General features: G+C 46.2%; 1 protein-coding gene across 1 annotated transcript in view; it reads left to right on the top strand.

The window, feature by feature from the left end:
• The first annotated feature begins 4,489 nt into the window (after positions 1-4,489).
• Positions 4,490-18,426, top strand: part of Cnksr3 (CNKSR family member 3) — a 90,589-nt gene continuing 76,652 nt past the window's right edge. Inside the window, exon 1 of the mRNA XM_027401032.2 lies at positions 4,490-4,723. Coding sequence (XP_027256833.1) covers positions 4,672-4,723 — 52 coding nt within the window. The 5' untranslated portion in view covers positions 4,490-4,671. The remainder of the gene's footprint in view (positions 4,724-18,426) is intronic.

Genomic DNA, 18,426 nt, shown 5'->3' with positions numbered 1-18,426 from the left:
TGACATTCAAACCTGTGTTTTATTTCTAATGCTCAAGATTTGCTTGGAATAATTTGATTTTTCCAAAAGACTTAGGATAGGTCCCCATGCCTTCTCACCCCGATAGCCTTTGTTGTCGCTATCGACATAGGACTTGTGTTGGAAACAAGGATCATTGAGTCTGAAACTGATGGGGTCATATTGCCTTATCCAGAGACTCTGAGTCCCACAAAGTCATATGGAGCTGTAAGAACAACAGGTGGGGGATGACGCTGAGTTCTTTTTAAACACTCTGCAACCTAATAGCTGTGACAGAAAGTACCATGTATCCAAGGGGTGAGGGATATGGGACGGTCTGTAGTTTGTCTATACAATATACTCCCTGTTAGCAGCTTTAGCACCAGAGGGTAAGAGGCTTAACTATCTGTGGGTATTGCTTCATGTAGCAACTCTCCCAAAATATGCCTCTAGGTCAGTGGTTCTTAACCTGTGGGGCCTGACTGCTTTGGAGGTCACATATCAGATATCCTGCATACCAGATATTTACATTGATATTCAAAATAGTAGCAACATTACAGTTAGGAAGCTGCAAGGAAATAATTTTATGGTTGGGGGTCAGCACAACACGAGGGACTGTTCTAAAAGGTCACGGTATTTGGAAGTTGAAAACCCCAAAATTCATTTACAGTAGTCAGTGTTTCTTCATTAGAATCCGCTCTTCTGAATGTAGTTTGAAATACTGTAGTCAGGAAAGGGACACTTGCCTGACACGTTTATGCAAGGCCCCAGGTTCCTTTCCAAGCACTGGGAAAGAAATCAGTAAAAGCAAGCCGGTGGTCTACACTGGTAATACCTGCTAGTTTGGAGCTTGAGGCCAAGGATCAGAAGTTCACTGCTCAAACCAAGTTCAAGGTCAGCCTGGGCAACTTGATCTCAGACCCAGCCTAAAAATAAAAAAATCAGATCAATAGTGAGGTATTGGATAGCAGGTTATGAGGCCTTAGGTTCAACCCCCCGGTGGTACAAAATAAATAATTAAAAATAAAATAATAATAAGAACCAGTAAACGACACCAGGCTTTTGAGTCTTTATGCACTTGACATTAGTCTGTGGGATATGGATGGGAGTCAGTAAAAGGAAGCCCAGCTCTCCTGCTGTCTGCAGGGTGATATCATTAAGGTTCCCGAGTGACCAAAAGACTTCAAGCAAGCGAGGCTGCATTTATTTCAATAAAAAAAATGTTTGAGAACTTCACCACCTGGGTTATCTGATGGGACGCCTGTGTATTTAGGGAGGTAATTTCATTACCTTGGTGTGAAGAATCCAGACCCATTGGAACTGAGTGGGAGACTCAGCAGCAGAGGGGTAATTGAGTTAACTGGTGACTTCGAAGCCAGGTGATGTCATAGAGAAGAACATCCCCCTCACCCCCCAGGATGTTTCGAAGGTGGGAATTTGCAGAATCATTTGCTGTCTTTCAAGTTAAGAGATAGACAACAGGAGACAATTTATATTCGGGAGGAAATGAAATGATTTTAATTAAATGATTTAAATTTCTGAGAGTAGTGTGGAAAAGAAACATCATATTGTAATCACCACATAGGGAGGGAACCTCAGCTGAGAGGAAACTGGAACTGCTGCCATTGGAATACCTTCACATTTCTTTCTTTATGGGAAGTGTTTTACACTGGGGAAGGGTTCAGGGCCTTTTTTACTCCTGTGTTTATCCAGTAGTTACAGTACTAGCTATGCCTCCAGAGTGCTTAGTTTCTACTTCTCAAATAAAGTCATTTTGAAGAGACTCAAATCTTAACATGAAATTGATTCCCAAACTCCCTTGTCCAGGTCCCTCTGCAACCCCCGGGCCTTGTCTTCTGATTAAAGGCCAAAGAAGAAAACCCTCCCTGGGAAAGTCCTGCGATCTCCAAGAGCAGCTAACTGTGTGGTTTTAAATCTTCTTCATACTCAGTTCAGTGTATTACAAGTATTCACAGCATGCTTCTTTGACTAAATAACTAACCTGAATATGCAAGGATGCTCACAAAGAAAAGGAGAGGAGAGAGAATTACAGGAGGATGGGTCCTAAGATCAGGTTCAACCAAAAGGTTTGTTTGGATCCTAGTGATGTGGGAGGGACCCTGGTGAGTGTCAAGGAGGGAGGGAAGAAGGAAAACTGGCAACTGTGTAAATGATTGTTTTTTGTTTTTTTGTTTTTTTTTGCTTTGTATACACATCAATTTCCATAGCTGCTTATCTGAAATTCCACCTCTTTGATATGCCAAACTTTCTGTGTAAAGTTTGTATTTCTGCAGGCAGTCAGCACACCCTAAAACTTTCACATGCTAACAGCTGTAATTAAGGTAGAAGGCCTTATTTACATAGTAATTAGCCGGCAGGACTGGTAGGGTAAATGGATCCCTAATTCATTTAGATAGTTAATTGGTCTTCCAGGTTGGAGATTTTAACATGGCTTTCTTCTTTGCATATTCTGTTTATGTATGCACCGAATATAGATTGAGTTGACCGAGGGACAAAATTCTGCACACTGGACTGGACTCTGGGATTCTAGCTTTTAATGCTCCGACGAATGCAAAGGCACTGGAGAACATCAAGTGAAATTCTACAGCAAAATCATCAGCACTTGGTTCTCTTTGTGATTCTATTGGTTCTACACTCTGATTCACATTATGTCAACCTAGTTATTGCTGCACCCCAACAGGCAGCAGTACTGTTTTGGAGATGAATTACTTGTTTGGTCATTCTGATAGTATGGTGATTACCGAAACTGTCTTAACAGTTCCCTCTGAGCGAAGGTCAAGATGGTTCTCTCTTGTGGTCATAAAGATGATTATGGAAAGAGAAAGGTCAAAGATCATTTCTAAAAAGGGGGCAACTCTTTTCTACCAGGAATCTTCTCATGAACTTTGCCAAGTTTCTAGGTTGGCTAATTTTGGTTTAAAAAAGATTGCTATTTTTATAGTTGCACCTCTCTATTGTATTGATGAGTTACACAGGAGGGCTATGGCGGTTTACACACTATACACCCAACACAGAGAGAGAGGAGAGAGAGAGAGAGACAGAGAGAGAGAGAGAGAAAGAGAGAGAGAGAGAGAGGAGAGCGGGGTGCTAGTCGTGACTGTCACAGGTACTAAATGGCACCTATCACATGTACTAAATGGCACCTATCCCACACGACAAATATTGAATAAACGCAGTGGCTGGAACAGAAGATGCATCTGCAATGCTTCCTGAACGAATAAACACCAACCACTCCCTTAGGCGGGGGAGCTAGGCAGTCGGAAGTGGGAGAACAGATCCAGCTTACTCTACCCAATACCAAACAGTCTCTGCCCTGGATAGGGTTAATAGTCGCCAAGGGGAAGATGGAAATCAATAACTATAATTGAAAGAAGACTCAGTAGGGGCCAAGAGTGTCTGCGTGTGTGTGGGAGGTAGGGTAGGGAGGGCCGGAGGGAGGTAAACACCAGTTATAGGGTTTTCCCCAGACCCAGGCTCTGCTTCCAAATTGAGGCTTGTAGTGTGGAAAGGGCTCTCCTCCCCTTGTCAGAGGCGGAAACTTGGGCATTTTTCTTTTTTTCTTCTTGGCTTGCTGACAAATTTCGCCTCAGGGTTAATGACTAATCCGAATTTAGAGTTAGGTCATTTTGAAAATATGAATAGTACATTATGGCAAAACACAACTCGAAGAACTGCCCATTCTGCTGTTACTAAACTGAAGAGTCGATACGCTGCAGCAGCCTCGAGAGCACTGGTCTTCTTGTCCAAAACACATAATTGCTCTACTTAGGAAACGTAAAATGAAGACGGCTGAATGACTGAGCAAGATCTTGATTCGAAGCTTTTAAAACGACAACATACAGGTTTTACTTAACAAAACCAAACAAGCAAAAAAACTGTTCACAAGGATTCGGACTGTTCGGCTCCCACTAGTCTGGGACCTCTCAGGAGCTGCTGACCTGCTCTCCAGGACGCAGGGGGCGGCGACACCCCCATCTTCAAAAAAAGGAAAAGTGGAGCCCTGGAGTGGGAGCGGGAGAAAGTAACCAGAGTCCGGGAGGTCGCGGCCCCGCCCCCTCCCACGTGTTGCTCCCGCTCGGCCCCGCCCTCTCTTTTATTCCGGGAGCTCCGAGCGGAGCTGAAACTTTGCAACTCGAGCGCGCACGCTCTGCGTTCTTCCCCGCCCGGGCGGCCTGCGACGGTGGCGCAGGAGGTGGGACCGGCTGGCGGGAAGGCTCGGGTCGCCGGCTCACGAGGAGTGGAGACCTCGCGGGGGACGGACGCCACTCGCAGGAGCCGAGGAGGGCCAGCCGAGCTCGAAGTTCCCGGCCAGAAAGAGTCCTTTGCCTGGACAGCCCCGGCCTGGAGTCTGAGGTCGCAGCCGTGCGCCCGCAGCTGCGGTGGTCGCAGAGGAGCAGCTGTATCACTGAGCAGCGTGTGGGAGCTGCAGCTTGACGGCGGTAGCTGGAGGAGCAGCCGACAGCGGACACAGCTGCCCCGTGCGTCGGGGTCCAGGATCGTGCTTCCCCTGCCTGAACCACAGCGGGATGGCCCGCTGACCTCGGCCATGCAGGCTTGAGCGGACGCCCAGGGCGCGCAGGGGACAACCGCGGGCTCAGGCTGCAGCACTCCGCCGCTGACTTCCCAGCCCAGCGGACTGAGAAGCCGCTTACCATGGAGCCCGTGACCAAGTGGAGCCCCAAACAAGTGGTGGACTGGACTAGAGGTGAGCGGGCCGTGGAGGACCTCCCCCCCCCCCCCGCGTCCGGCAGCCAGGGAGATGGGGCGGGCCAAGAGTTGGGCACTGGGGTGCTTGGCCCCTCCTGCGGGCGACAAAGCAAACTTCTGCCGAGCGGCCTGTGCGCCCCTATCTGTTGCGCCTGCTCCGAGCGGTTCCTGTCGGTGGGGGTGCGCCGGACCGGACACCCATATTTAAGCCAGGGAACCGTGGTGTGGCCTTTCCATGAGGGCATGCGGGACTAGGGGATTTGGCGCCAGGGCACTCTCTCTGCCCTGCTCGGGTACCGTGCCTGCGACTTGCTGCCTGTCGCCAAGCACAGACACAAGGCGTCTTTGTGTGGGTGATTGCCGCTGGATCTAGTAAAGGTTGCGGGCCCGGAGCAGTCTGCGGGCGTGACCGGGCGGGCGGTTAGGCAGGTAGACTAAGGAGACTCCCGCGGCCAGTCCAGCCTGTCTGTTTGGGTTGGAGAGGGCGAGCATTGGCTTTCTTGCCTGAGAGAATCCCAGTGCCAGGACTCCCGCAGAGGCAGGGACTCGGCTCTGGAAGCGTCAAGACCCCCGGCGGCGCAGCATTTTGAGGCCAGGTTAGCCCCGAGAGAGAGCGCAGTGTCTGGAACTACAGTTCTTTCTGTACCGTGCTCGGGAAGAGGAAACCGAGTGGGTGCTGGGCAGTACAGCTGGAGTGGAAGGGTCCCAGTTACTTTCTCGTTTCTCTCATGATTACTAGGGACAGTTGCCAGAGGGGGCTCAACTAACTCCTTGTCTCTTCCAACAAAACAGAGACCACTGAAATCAACCAGTGGGTGCTAGGGGTCCCACCTCTTCAGGTCAACATTTGTTTGAAGTTACTTTCCTTCCCCTCCTTCTATTTGGTCTTCCAGGTGAGGAGTGGCACCCTTTCTCAGCAGCAGTTACTGGAGTCGTAGAGTGCTTCACACTTGACCAAGTGCTCTCTCTGTCTTTGCTTTTTTGTTCATCCCAGTAGACATGAGAAGTAGGTGATGCTTATGCGTTCAGATCATCTTTCAAAGTGCCCTGCCCATGGCTGTGCCACAATGGAAACTCCTCCTGTTGTTTCTCATGCCAGTATCTCATGTAGGCCACTGGAAGGGGATGTCCTGGTAATGCAGTGTCTGGTGTGTGTCTGATGGTTCTCCTGACTTCTTAGGAGGGAGGGCATGGCATACTTTGTGAGGAAGTAGTTCTCCTAGTGGCCAGAATTTCCAGGACTCTGAAGTAAAGCTGTGGTGAAGAGAGTGACTACACTGGCCTTGGTGGCTCTGCCAGGGTGAGCAGTAAAACCACAGCGTTAGCAGCAGTAGTCTTAAAAGTTATTTTAAGCCCTTTCCCTTAACATGAAGTGTAACTGGTACTGCAGACAGTACCAGGCGGCCCGGTTAGCGTGCTGAGTCGGTGCAGATGGCAGTTCCCGCTGATCTCAATTGGTGTGTGCTACGTATACAACACACCTACCTGTGTTTGAAGACAGCATGAAGAAGGAATAGAAATGTTAACAACTTTCATATTTATTACATATCGACATGATGGTGTTTTGCATAAAATTTACTACTAAAATGAACGCCAGCCGCTTCCTTTTTAATTTTCTTAGTTAAGGCCTCTATGGTTTTACGGTGACTTGGCTAATGCGGTGGCTCACATTCTATCTCAGTTGTATGGTACTGTTCTAGGGTGTGACTCTGGCTTGCCTGTGCCCGTGCCTGCCTACTTGATAATGTACAACCAGAGGGTGATGAAGTAAGATATTCACACCCTCAATATAGATAGATGGACCCTTCTCCCCTTCTTTTTTCCCCTCCATCCTTTCTTAGGATGGGGAGAAAAATGTTAAGTTGCATACTATTATTTTTATTTATTTATTTGTTTATTTTGGTTTTTCGAGACAGGGTTTCTCTGTGGCTTTGGAGGCTGTCCTGGAACTAGCTCTTATAGACCTGGCTGGTCTCAATCTCACAGAGATCCCCTGTCTCTGCCTCCCGAGTGCTGGGATTAAAGGCGTGTGCCACCAACGCCCGGCTTTATTATTATTATTATTATTATTATTATTATCATCATCATCATCATCATCATCATTGATTTAAAAGGAAGAAAGTTAAAGCATGTTTTGGGGAATCTGGCCTTTGGCCTTATGGCTTGGTTGAGGTTGCTTTCATCTAGAAAAAGTTTTGTGTTGCCCTTAAATGAGCAGCTGTGCATGGCTCAAGACCCTTGATGCTTGCTTATCAGCTTAAATACCTGTGCTGGCACTTGGCAGCATCCTACAAATTCTGTGCCCTTTGTGTGCTTTAGAGTCTCATCGAAAGACCTAGATACTTTCTGTGTTAGAATCTTAAAAAAAAAAAAAAAAAAAAGGATAAAAGGTGGAAATACTTGCCTAACTCTTGGATGGCAAGGGGCCATGTTCTTGAAGATTGCATGGCATGTTAAGTGAAGATTTCTTGCTATAATGTCTCACAGGTATGACTTTTTAATAAACAATTGACATATGCTACTTGTTTGCTTTGGGGCTATTTTTAGCTATCTTTGCTAGTCTCTTTGTAAATACATCCCCATGACAAGTAGCTTTTCACATGGATGTTGCCACTCTTGATGGTGTGTGACCCTGAGTGTGGCAGTTATGAGCACTGTGAAAAACACTATCTAACTCAGCCACATCTACAGCTTGGGTTTATGTCAATATTACAGATTCATGTTAAGAAAGAATGCAGTGTGCTGAATAAACACACCCATCTGGCTTTTATTATTAACTTTGGCTACATCATTACTAGTTTCACCATGATATGGATAGATGCCTGGTAAATATTAACAGTCTCAGGCACAGGGATAGGTATCGTACAAGTATCAAGTCATTGTAATATGCACAACTACCATTGAGGCAGGAACTGTTATTCCATTTTGCACTTGAGGAAACTGAGGTGCAGAGAAGCTAAATACCTTTACAGGTGTCACCAGGCCAGTTGGTGTGCAGTATTTGACCCAAATAGTTAGATGTTGTTTCATTCAATTTTCTCAGGATTTTCTTCCCAAGGCAGTGCATAGTTACACGGAGACTCTAAAGCACACTTAGGAGTAGCCTCACAGTATTCTCATGATATAAAGTATTAATATTGTGTGTTGGTGGCAGAGAATCATTCAGCATATATGTATTTTATTCTACATGGTCTTTGTATGTCAAAAAGTTGTGTATACATGAGATGAATTCTTAGTTCATTGCACCTGTCCAACCAAACACCTTGGTTAAAGGCTTTTGCAAATTTTGTGACATGTCCAGGCAGCCACCTACCAGAAGAACCAATGCATTAAGCAAGTGTGAGTTTTAATTTTCTCTTGTACAAGAGTCTGAGGTTGGATAGCCCAGGGGCTCCTGCCACCTGCTCTCATGTGATGTCTGTGTGGCCTAGCATATGGTGTAACTCTTCAGTGTAGATGGCTGTTCTGTCCCAATGACAGCCAAGGCTCCCCCTTTTAAAAAGTTTCCTGTGAAACCTGTTCAAGTCACGGGGTCTCCATCGTAGTTGTCAGAATGGCTACATGACCACTTCAGGCTGGAGAGGGAACAGGTCACTGTAGATTGCTTTCTGTGTATGTGTGGTGCTGGGCAAGCACTCTACCACTGTCACACTTTCAGCACCTAGCTGGGTACATGGTGGCCTTGAAACAGTTGGAAGATGGTCAGGAAGGAAGAAAGCCTAGGGATTGATAGGCAGCCTGAGTATTGAACATGAAATGTGGACCTGTGATGGTCAAAGATGTATTTCAAGTACGCTGCAAGCCTGCTCTGCTGTGGAAATAGTGCCATGTTTTCATTTCCCTTTAGTAACCTTAGGTCAAACCTTAAAATAGATGGGGTCTTTGTCCTTAAGCTTGATTTAAATACTAGTTTTGTAATATGCTTCTGCCCCTGCCCCCCCCCCCCCCGCGCGCCCCCGTTGCATTTCTGCTTTCACACTGTTGGGCAATGTGTTCAAGAAGGAAGGCACTGCTTTGTCCGGGTCCCTGTCCCTCTCTTGGCTGTCATCAGCTAGAACTGGCAGCTCTGAGTCAGTATGATAGATGCTGAGTGAACTTTGCTGCCAGAAGCCTCCTGCTGGCCTCCGGATGGGGCATCCACAGCATCAGTCACTGTCTCCATCTCCATCAGACAGTGACAGGGCCTTTTCCTTCCAAGGCTGAGCATGGGAGGCATTTGCCTGCCATTTGTTCTTTCCTTGGAATGCCTGACCATCCGTAAGGGGCCTCACTGTGTGCTCATAGAGGGGCTGGTGGGTTTCACAGAGTAGGTCAACTAGAGTGTGCTACCTCACATTGTTGGGCACCATCGTCACTCCTTCCTGCAGTATATGGGGGTCAGGCTTTTGCAGTTCTGGTTCCAGTTGAGGGCGTACCTTTCCTTTTGGCCTCTGTGGTCACTGGAATGGGGAGGGTCTCAGGAGCTGTAGGGTCACAATTTTATCGTAGGTCCAGAAACTTCTTCCTGCAGACTCCCCCCTCCTCCCCTGGCTCTGTTTCCTGGGCTTCAGCATTAACTTTTTCTTAATTACCATTTTGGAAAAACATGAAATGAAGCATTTATTATGTGGTAGGTGCTGTTTCAAGAGCTTGCTTTAGATATACTCCTTTGAATCCACAGAAAACCCAAGCAGAAAGGTAGGTTCCATTGTGAGCCCATATGAAAGGAACGGAGGCGGGAAGAAGGTTTGCTCAGGGTCATGGGTTTACAAGCTGTGTGTGCTTTGAAGCCTTCCTATAGCTCTTCATCTCCATGATGCCTCATGCCAGTTAGAGGAGCTGAGTGGCTGGGAGCGTGGGCACCACAGTCAGCTCAGTCGGCATCCTGGTTTGCCTCTGACTGTGATCTTATGTAAGTGCTCCATAAATTGCTATGTTGTGTTTTTTTTTTTTTTTTTTTTTTTTTATTGCTTCCTTCCCTTTATCCTATAGCTTCAGGTCATGATTCTCCGAGCAGTGAGGTCTCATAAGATGGATTTTAACCATACAGAGCACTGGTCTCTGCTGGAGAGGTTTCTCTGCCAGCTGCCAGCCAGCCAGAGTATTGGAGTGGCACTTGTAGTCTGTCTATTGGGAAGGCTGTATACGTACCTCTGGTTAATATGGGATGAACAATCCATCCACATTTCCTGTTTCCTCTGTGTGTGTCTGTGAATGTGTACCTGTTCATGTGTATGTGGAATCAGAAGTCAACCTCAGATGCCGTTCCTCAGGTGCTGTCTTGGGTTTTGAGACAAGTCTCTTGGTAGTACCTGAGGCTCACATATTAGCTAAGCAGGCTGGCCAGCAAGCTCTAGAGACCCTCCTGTCTCAGCCTCCTTAGTTTAGTTTTACAAGTGCTCACCACTGTGCCTGACTTTTTCACTCGGGTTCTGGGGCTTGAGCTTAGGTCATCACTTTTGATGGGCAAGCACTTTCACTGAGCCATGCCCCCCGGATCCCTTGGAGTCTGCTTTAAGAGTAATTCCACTCATTAAAATGACCCTTCCTACCACCAGCCATACCCACCTGGCATCTGGTCCATGAACCACTAGCATTTTCAGGCCTGCCACATCAGAATCTATTTTAACAAGATCCCTTGGTCATCACACACCTTTTACAGATGCAGCCCTCTTACACTACACAGCTGAAAACATGTTTTCCAAGTTAGCTGTTAGGCCCCTCACCTCCCCTGTTACTGGGCCACTGATCTTCACATGAGCTCAGTGCTTGAGTTCTCGAGTTCTCACCCTCAGTTTGAGGACGTTTGACTTGGCCACTCCTTAAGACAGAAAAGGCAACCATAAGGCTCTCTTTCTATAATAGGCATCACCTAGCAACAACACATGGAGTTCTTAGCAAAGTAAATGAGACATTGCCCCTGTGAGTCTTCATGTGTCCTCTGGGACTTCTGGAGTACTCATAACAGCGTTGGGTTTCATTTACCATTTTTTATTCTTTAAGACAAGTGATGGAGAGGTGTTGTGAGGGTCAGTGCTCACCGTGGCTGAAGCTCGTTTTCATGTGGCTCAGCTGTACTTAAGACCATACGACAGGCCTTTGTCTTCTGGGCTGTGACCATGTGGAGTGTACAGCTTCTGGCCGATTTTGAGATTCGTGTGTGTGTGTGTGTGTGTGTGTGTGTGTGTGTATTTCACTGTTGGTGAAAACAGACACTAAATGCCATTTCAGGAATAATTAACCACAGCAGTTTTCAAAATGTAGAAGTTCATGTCATGCCAAGCTTGGCTGTCCTGGGTCCCATATCCTTGACGATGGGGAGGGACCTCTTCCTTTCCAGCCTCGGCCATCAGAGACTTACTTGTTAAGATTACCTCACTGGGTGTAGCTGTGAGCCTACTGTTGCCTGTCTCACCTCTTGTGGCCACAGTTACATGCTTGGGAACATCTGTGGTCTCATCTCACTTTCTCTGTTTCTGTTTGGCTTCCATCTCTGTTTTCCTCTGGAGTTTTATCCCCGGCTTAGCCGTTTTCTGGGCTTGACATGAGTAAGTGCAGTTTTATTTACATGAGCTCTGCAGATCTCTCCCAGGTTCCCCTTCCTTTAACCGTTTTCACAGTGAGTTCACGTCTCTGGGGGTGCTGGGTTGAGGCTTTGTGAATTGTCCCAGATCAGGAGGCCAGGAACTGAGACTGGCTTTGGGTCACAGGCCTTGGTTCTGACCTCCTGTCCAGGTGGGACTGAATGTCTGGTTCCTTCTAGCCGGCACATGTGGGAAAGAAGGTGCAACTTCAGGGGGCTGCAGCTCCTGCAGAATCCTTGATATTAGGAACTTTTCTTTCTAGCAGGTGGGACATTAGCTAAGCAACGGAACAACCAGTTTCTCCTCTGGCTTTCTTAACACACACTCTCTCTCTCTCTCTCTCTCTCTCTCTCTCTCTCTCTCTCTCTCTCTCTCTCTCACTGTGTGTGTGTGTGTGTGTGTGCGCACGCGCGTGTGTACACATTAATATTATTTTATTTTCTAGTGATGGGGTCCATTCCTGAGCCTTGGACATGCTAGACACTGATCTACATACACCCCCAACCCAATTTTATTTTTATGCTGAGTGCCACATTTCTTGTTTTGTGTGGTACAGTTAGCACATCTGGCTGGTAGAATCACACACATATGTACACTCGTGTCTAACTGTCTTAAACAGCACTTGCAGTTGTTACATGGTCCTATTTGGTGCTCTCTCCATTCATTGAAGTGTACCCATTTAGCTGCTTTGGTCAAGAAGGCTGGGCAGGTTGAGGGACTGAAGACACAAACTTTGAAGGAGATAGAACCCAGCTCCTTTGTCTGACACTCAGAGGTTGGAAAGCTTTGCCATGTGACTTTGCCAAGCTTGTCTTTACAGGTGCCTCGTCTCAGGAAAGGGGCCGATCATAAACAACGTGCAGGATTTTAGTTATAATGAAAAGATATGGGGGAACACTTGGCATAGTATATGGTGCATAAATATCCACACAATTATTATTAATTCATAACACTTCCGAGTGAATAAATGGGATATAATTGGATGATTTTTTTTTACTTAAATATTCAGCACCCTTGTGGCTGGCTGTCACCTTTCTCAGGTCACATAATCATTGGTGACAGCAGGTCCTCCTTTTTTTATTGATAGACAGGAGGCAAGTTAAGTGGCTTTATCAGCTGTTTTTTTTTTTTTTTTTTTTTTTGCCCTGTGGCTTTCCTGGTCACTTCCCTTTCCTATCTTGAGAGGACTCTCACTCCTGACCCCCATGTCCTCTGGGAAGATGGGGGTATAAAAAGGTTGGGTGGCTTCTCTTTTGTAAGCCATTTAGTGGTAGCTCTTGCTATGGTGACATTCTGTGCTGCGATATAAAAGAGTGCTTCAAATTAATTTAACAGGCGGGATCTTCTCTGTCTGCACAGGTTTGATTTTAGCACTCCTGGGTATCAGCATGCCTGATGCTCATTGCCTTATATAATAAGGCACAGTGTTTGCGTGGAACCTACACGTGCCCTCTCTTGTGCTTCCAATCATTGTTAGATTGTTTATAATATACAATGTAGAGGGTATATAGAAGATGTTGTGAAACTATATTGCTTAGGCAATAATAATAATAATAATAATAATAATAATAATAATAATAATAGGTGCTTACATATCTTACCTATTTGGCACAGACAAATTTTTCTCCCAGATGTTTCTTCTGTGGTCTCTTTAGTTTGCTGAAGGGAAGCCAAAGGGGGGGGGGCTGTGGCTGTGGAGGCTGGTGGTGGTCCATGAGTAAGCTGCTTCTGGGTGATGCTCTAGGAACAGGTTTTCAGCTGCTCTTAGCCTGATAGATGTAGCGGGTGACAGTCACCTGGGTGACAGACAACCACTGCTACATAGATGAGTGAGAAGACAGTCTGCGTTGTTAAGTGTAAAGAAACAAAACAAAACAAAACAAAACAAAAACAAAGTGGAGATGTGGAGGACAGCCCGGCAGCTGGTGAAGGGCTTCTTTGGGTGGTGTGATCAGGGAAGCCTTTCCTAGAAGATGGTGCATGGGTGTGAACATGGGAAGGAATTGGCCTAGGAAAAAGTAGGGAGAAGGCCGTCATGTGAGAAAGTAGTTTGCGCCAAGGCCCTGCAGAGTGAATTAGCTTGTGGGGGTGTTGAGGACAGGAAGTCTGGTGGAGTTGTGAAGAATGAAGAAGGTTGATGGGGTGGCCGTTGGAGGGGGAAAGGGGCTGTGAGAGAGAAAAGAGGTCAGGCTGTGAGGGCTCATGCGCGTCGTGGCCTGGCACTGGGAAACTTTGTACTTGGGATAAAAAGCATGGCATAGCCTTGTTTGATCTGGTGTGCATGTGTGTGTGTGCGTGTGTGTGTGCGTGCGTGCGTGCGTGCGTGCGTGCGTGCGTGCGTGCGTGCGTGCGTGCGTGTGTGTGTGTTTCCAGTACAGGGTTTTCTGTGTAGCCTTGGCTGTCCTGGAATTCACTCTGTGGACCATGCTGGCCTTGAACTCACAGAGACCCGCCTGCCTCTGCCTCCCAAGTGCTGGAATTAAAGGTGAGCACCGTCACCACCTGGCTTTTGAAGGACTGGTCTGGCTTCTTGTAGCAGTGGATTTAGGGAATATAGCTGTAGATGTTGCCTTGTTCTGGACAGGACGTTTCAGGCTGTAACACTGATCATGTTAGACTTTGAAGTCAAGTTTAGGACAATTCATCCATCTCTTCAAATCTCAGTACTCTGAACACAGAGGTTGTAATTGGGATATGGTCTGTTTCTTTTCCTCCCTCCAGGGTTAGTTGAGTTCTCTGTGGCCTCCCCTTGTCCTGATTCTGTCTTGCCACGTGTGCTGGTTATTCAGCCTATGTCTTGTTGCCTTCACAGGCTCTGTTAGAGTCATTTTTTTTTTTTTTTTCCTGCTGGAGCTACAGTGTCTGAAGTTGCTTGTTCCTCTGTGAACAGAGTTTCTGTGAAAGTGGTCTTGGCCTGGTTTGTTTTCTTTGACATCAGCTGGCTAACTGAACAGTTTTTAACCTGTGCCCAGGAGGTTCAGATGCAGATGTGTTTACTGGGACAAAGCAGTCCTTGAAGTCACAGATCAATAGGTGGGAGACGTCAGAGTACCTTGTGTTTGAAAACTTTGAAAGGATTTGAGTACAGGAACTGGCAGATCTGACTGAAAGTATTTTTATTTTAGAAAACAGCCATTTTAGTAGAATAGATTGTATTTTGGGAAATTCTCAGCAAGCAAGAGTTGAACACAAGAACACTCAGTGTCTCACTTATCAATAGGGAAGGGCAAGGAGGGAGGGAATTGAAGGCGCAATCAGCAGGTTCTATTTTACTACAGGCCAGTTTCTTGGTTGCCTGGAGGCAAGGAGACTGTCACTCTGCAGGAGGAAAAACTCCTGTGTTATCTATCAGATAGGAGGCAGTGTGGTAATCTGAGTCATGTTTTCCTGAGGAAAAGATTGTAGTGAAAGGAAGCAATCTATTTCCTATTTTAAGAGGTTTGTAGAGTGGGGAATGTTAGTGTTTGGGGGGTAGGGGATGAATGTGCTTCCAACTGAGAGAGAATGTGTGTATCCAACTTAAATATATAATAATTGAACAACCTTACATGTTCTTAGAGGTGTGTGGAGGTGTGGGTTTGTGTGTTCCAGTATGCTTATGGGTGTGCATGCTTCTGAGTGTGTGTGTGTGTAAACCTGAAGAGAATGGCAGGTGTTGCTCCTCAGACATCTACTTATTTATTTATCTATTTATCTATTTACCTATTTATTTACCTATTTATTTATTTATTTATTTATTTATTTATTTATTTATTTATTTATTTTTACGAGAGGGTGTCTTGCTGAGACCTGGGACTTGGAAGTTAGGCCATACTTACTGGCCAGGGAATCTGTGGATCTGTTGTCTCCCCACTGCTGGAATTACAATAGTATGCCACCATGCCTGCCTGTTTTTGTTTTTACTGTAGGTTGCAGGTCTTTATGCCTGCAAGGCAGGCACCTTAGTGATTGAGCCACCGCCCTAGCCCCTCGAGGTTAATTCCAAATCGCAGTGTCAACAGGAGAGTCTAGCGAGATTGCCTGTGGGAACAGGAGGTCTGTGGCAGAGGAGCACGGACAGGGTGTGCTGGGAGGGCCTGGCTGTCCAGCACCTGTTGAATCTGTCAGCACCATCTTAACATGGATTCCTACAGGAGCTGTCACTAACTGTGAACAGATGACCTGTGAGCGACATTTCTGGAAATTTCTCTGTCTACCCTGCGGCTTAAAATTCTTAGTAAATGAGCATCAAAAAGATACCCGCTCTCCACTAGCCAGGTGCCTATCGACATAGGGGATAATGAGGTTTAACGGTGAGCACCCCAGCTAGCTTGGTGTACCTTATACAAAGCCAGACCTCTCTGTGGAGAGAGAGAGAGAAAAAAAAGCCTTTATTCTGGTTTAGATCCTGACAGGAATGGACTGGGCTCTGGGGAGAGGGAAACCTGCTGGGAGCCTACATAGGTGATCATTGTCTTTGACCCCTGGTGCTTCTGATTGGGTGTTCGAAGAGACTCTTTCCCAGACAGGTACCTGTGCTGCCTCCTAGTATCTTACCACCAACGCCCCGGAACCGGCTTGTTCAGCATCCCCTGGCCACATGGGTGTGGTGCATATCCAGCCCCTGAAACTCAGTATCTTCAGGTGATTCTGATGCAGGCTTTAAGTCCAGAAGCATTAGTCTGTGCCCTTTGAGAAGGACCAAACAGAAATAAGTGACATTTCTGTCACATAATTCCCACCGACAATGTGGTTTTAGGCTGATGCATGATGAGTGATTAGGATGGATAACTCTTCTCCAAGGGATGGATGGATATATATATATATATATATATATATATATATATATATATAATAATTTTTTTTGACATGCTTAAGTATATGGGTCACTGGACCGGGGTCCCTAAGTCCTCTTTCTACAGTGTGTACAGGGGACAGTTAGGGTTCTTATCTCAGTGGACTTCCAGCTGGCAGCTCCATCCCATGAACATCTGTTGGTTGTGATCTTCTGTGTTTCTGCATCTGGAGACAAGGGGGGGGGGTATTTCATGGGTCAGTTTCTTCACCAGACTTAAGTCACTTATTAATTTAGATTTTTTTTTTAATGATGCTGGGGATGGAAGCCTGGACCTTGTGTATTCTAGTCAAGTACATTGCTACTGATCTACATCTCCAGCCTTGTTTAAGGCTGGCATTGAGCATTTGATCCTCCTGCATGAGTCTCCTGAGCACTGGGATTACTGGCATGGAGCTCTTTGGTCTCAGTATATGGACCCAGAATCAGTCACATGTCACGGAGTCAAGAGGGCCACCCAGAAGTGAACGCTGAAGACCGGGAAGGGTCATGAGCTTTGCACCAGGGATCTCAAAATCACTAACACTGTAAGGCCAGGTACAGTGTTAGAAATGGATACTGGGGACTTAAGACAGCATGGCATGGTGGAGAGTATAGCCCCCCTCCCCCCATCCTTCAGTTTCTGCCGACTGTGGACCTGAACTTTCCAGGTCTTTGGACTTTTGCTTTATGTTGATTCAAAAGAAGCTGGCAATCTATTTGTAGTTGACATTCCCCAATTTTAAGAAAACCGTAGGGTCTTTATTTAATTAAAATTTTTTTTTTTGGCATACACCAAACAAAAACATCCCTATGGGGCAGTTTCTGATATCCTCTGTGCCCAGCATTTCCAGTTTAGTTGTTCTCATACTTACGAGATATGAGGAAATTGGCTTTCTACGTAGTAACTCTTTTGTTAGGTAGTACTGCCTTTCAGCTTGCAATTTCATCTTAGTTTACCTGTGTTCGTTACTGCTGTGGTTGTGCCTGGGTGGACCCAGAAGACCTCTGGGTAACTATTTTTCAGTGAAGACACAAGCTTTGGGGTGGGTCCTCCTGACTCAGTTTACCTACAGAGAACTTGTGTAGTTGTGTTCCCCTCACCCCCAAGCTGGAGCTGTTCCTATCTGTATTATCAATTTTCATGGGCCACTTAAATTGTATTATGTTTCCAAATTTGGGGGCAACCTTTATGGGGTTATTAAATGACCAATCGTCTTAAAGTCCTTTTTCTCCTTACAGTACTCTGAATTGGCGAACAGAACTAAGAAATACTGTTCCCAGTACTACCTCCCCATATAAAAACTGTGAAACTTCTCTCATCTTAATCTTTGATCTGTAAAGGTATAGATAATGCATAGACTTAAGTATGTGTGTGAATACAGGTTTCGTGCACACATTTATGTACATGCAATGATGGTCATAACAGATGACATTTAAGTTTTCATTGGGACCTAGTCAACTGTTCATTCCTTCCTAAAAGCTCAAAATGAAGAAAGGCATGTAGATGTTCTCTTTTGTACCCACAGCTCTCCTTCATGCTGGGAGCAGGACTTTAGGGATGTGGTGCTTATGTAGGCTCTCTGCAGCGTGCTAGCCCTTTGCTATGGGTTTTCAGGGTTTATCTCAGTCAGGTCCAGAGGACTGCGTGTGGGGCACATGACTGGGTAAGTGTTTTCCAGTCTTCTGTGAACCACTTGTGATCCACTCCTGTTAAAGAAGTTTGCTCTTAGTTCATTGGATAATGAGAAAATGACCCAGAGGTTGGGAAAGGTGTGCTGGCAAGGGCTGTGGAAGTGAGGAGGCCTTTGTAGGACAGGTGTGGGTAAAGGCTGAGTGACCAGCTGTGACTAGTGCAGAGTCTTTGCTTGTGGCAGAGGAGATGCCACATCACAGAGGAGCACTCCATAACCCCTGTAGGGTCTAACATTGAAGTCTGGGTTTTGTGACCCAGCACGGTGTTACGGCAGTGGTTCTCAGACTGTGGGTCTCGACCTTTTTGGGGGTCCAATGACCCTTTCACAGGGATCACCTAAGATCACCAGAGAGCACAGATGTTTGTATCATGATTCATGACAGTAGCAAAATGACAGTCATGAAGTAGCAATGAAAATAACGGTGAGGAGGTTGCTCACCACATCGTGAGGAGCTGCATTCAAGGGTCACAGCACTAATTAGGAAGGTTGAGAACCACTATGTTAGAGGGACGGGGAGATAGGTCTGTCAGGGAAGTTTGCCCCCCAAAATTTGAGGACCTGAGTTCAGATCCTCAATTCAAGTAGAAAGCTGGGCATGGTGATTCAGTGTATGTAATCCTAGAGTTGG

Source organism: Cricetulus griseus, chromosome 2 (assembly GCF_003668045.3).
Source record: "Cricetulus griseus strain 17A/GY chromosome 2, alternate assembly CriGri-PICRH-1.0, whole genome shotgun sequence".
Classification (NCBI taxonomy): domain Eukaryota; kingdom Metazoa; phylum Chordata; class Mammalia; order Rodentia; family Cricetidae; genus Cricetulus; species Cricetulus griseus.
This window is presented reverse-complemented; position numbering and strand designations above follow the sequence as displayed.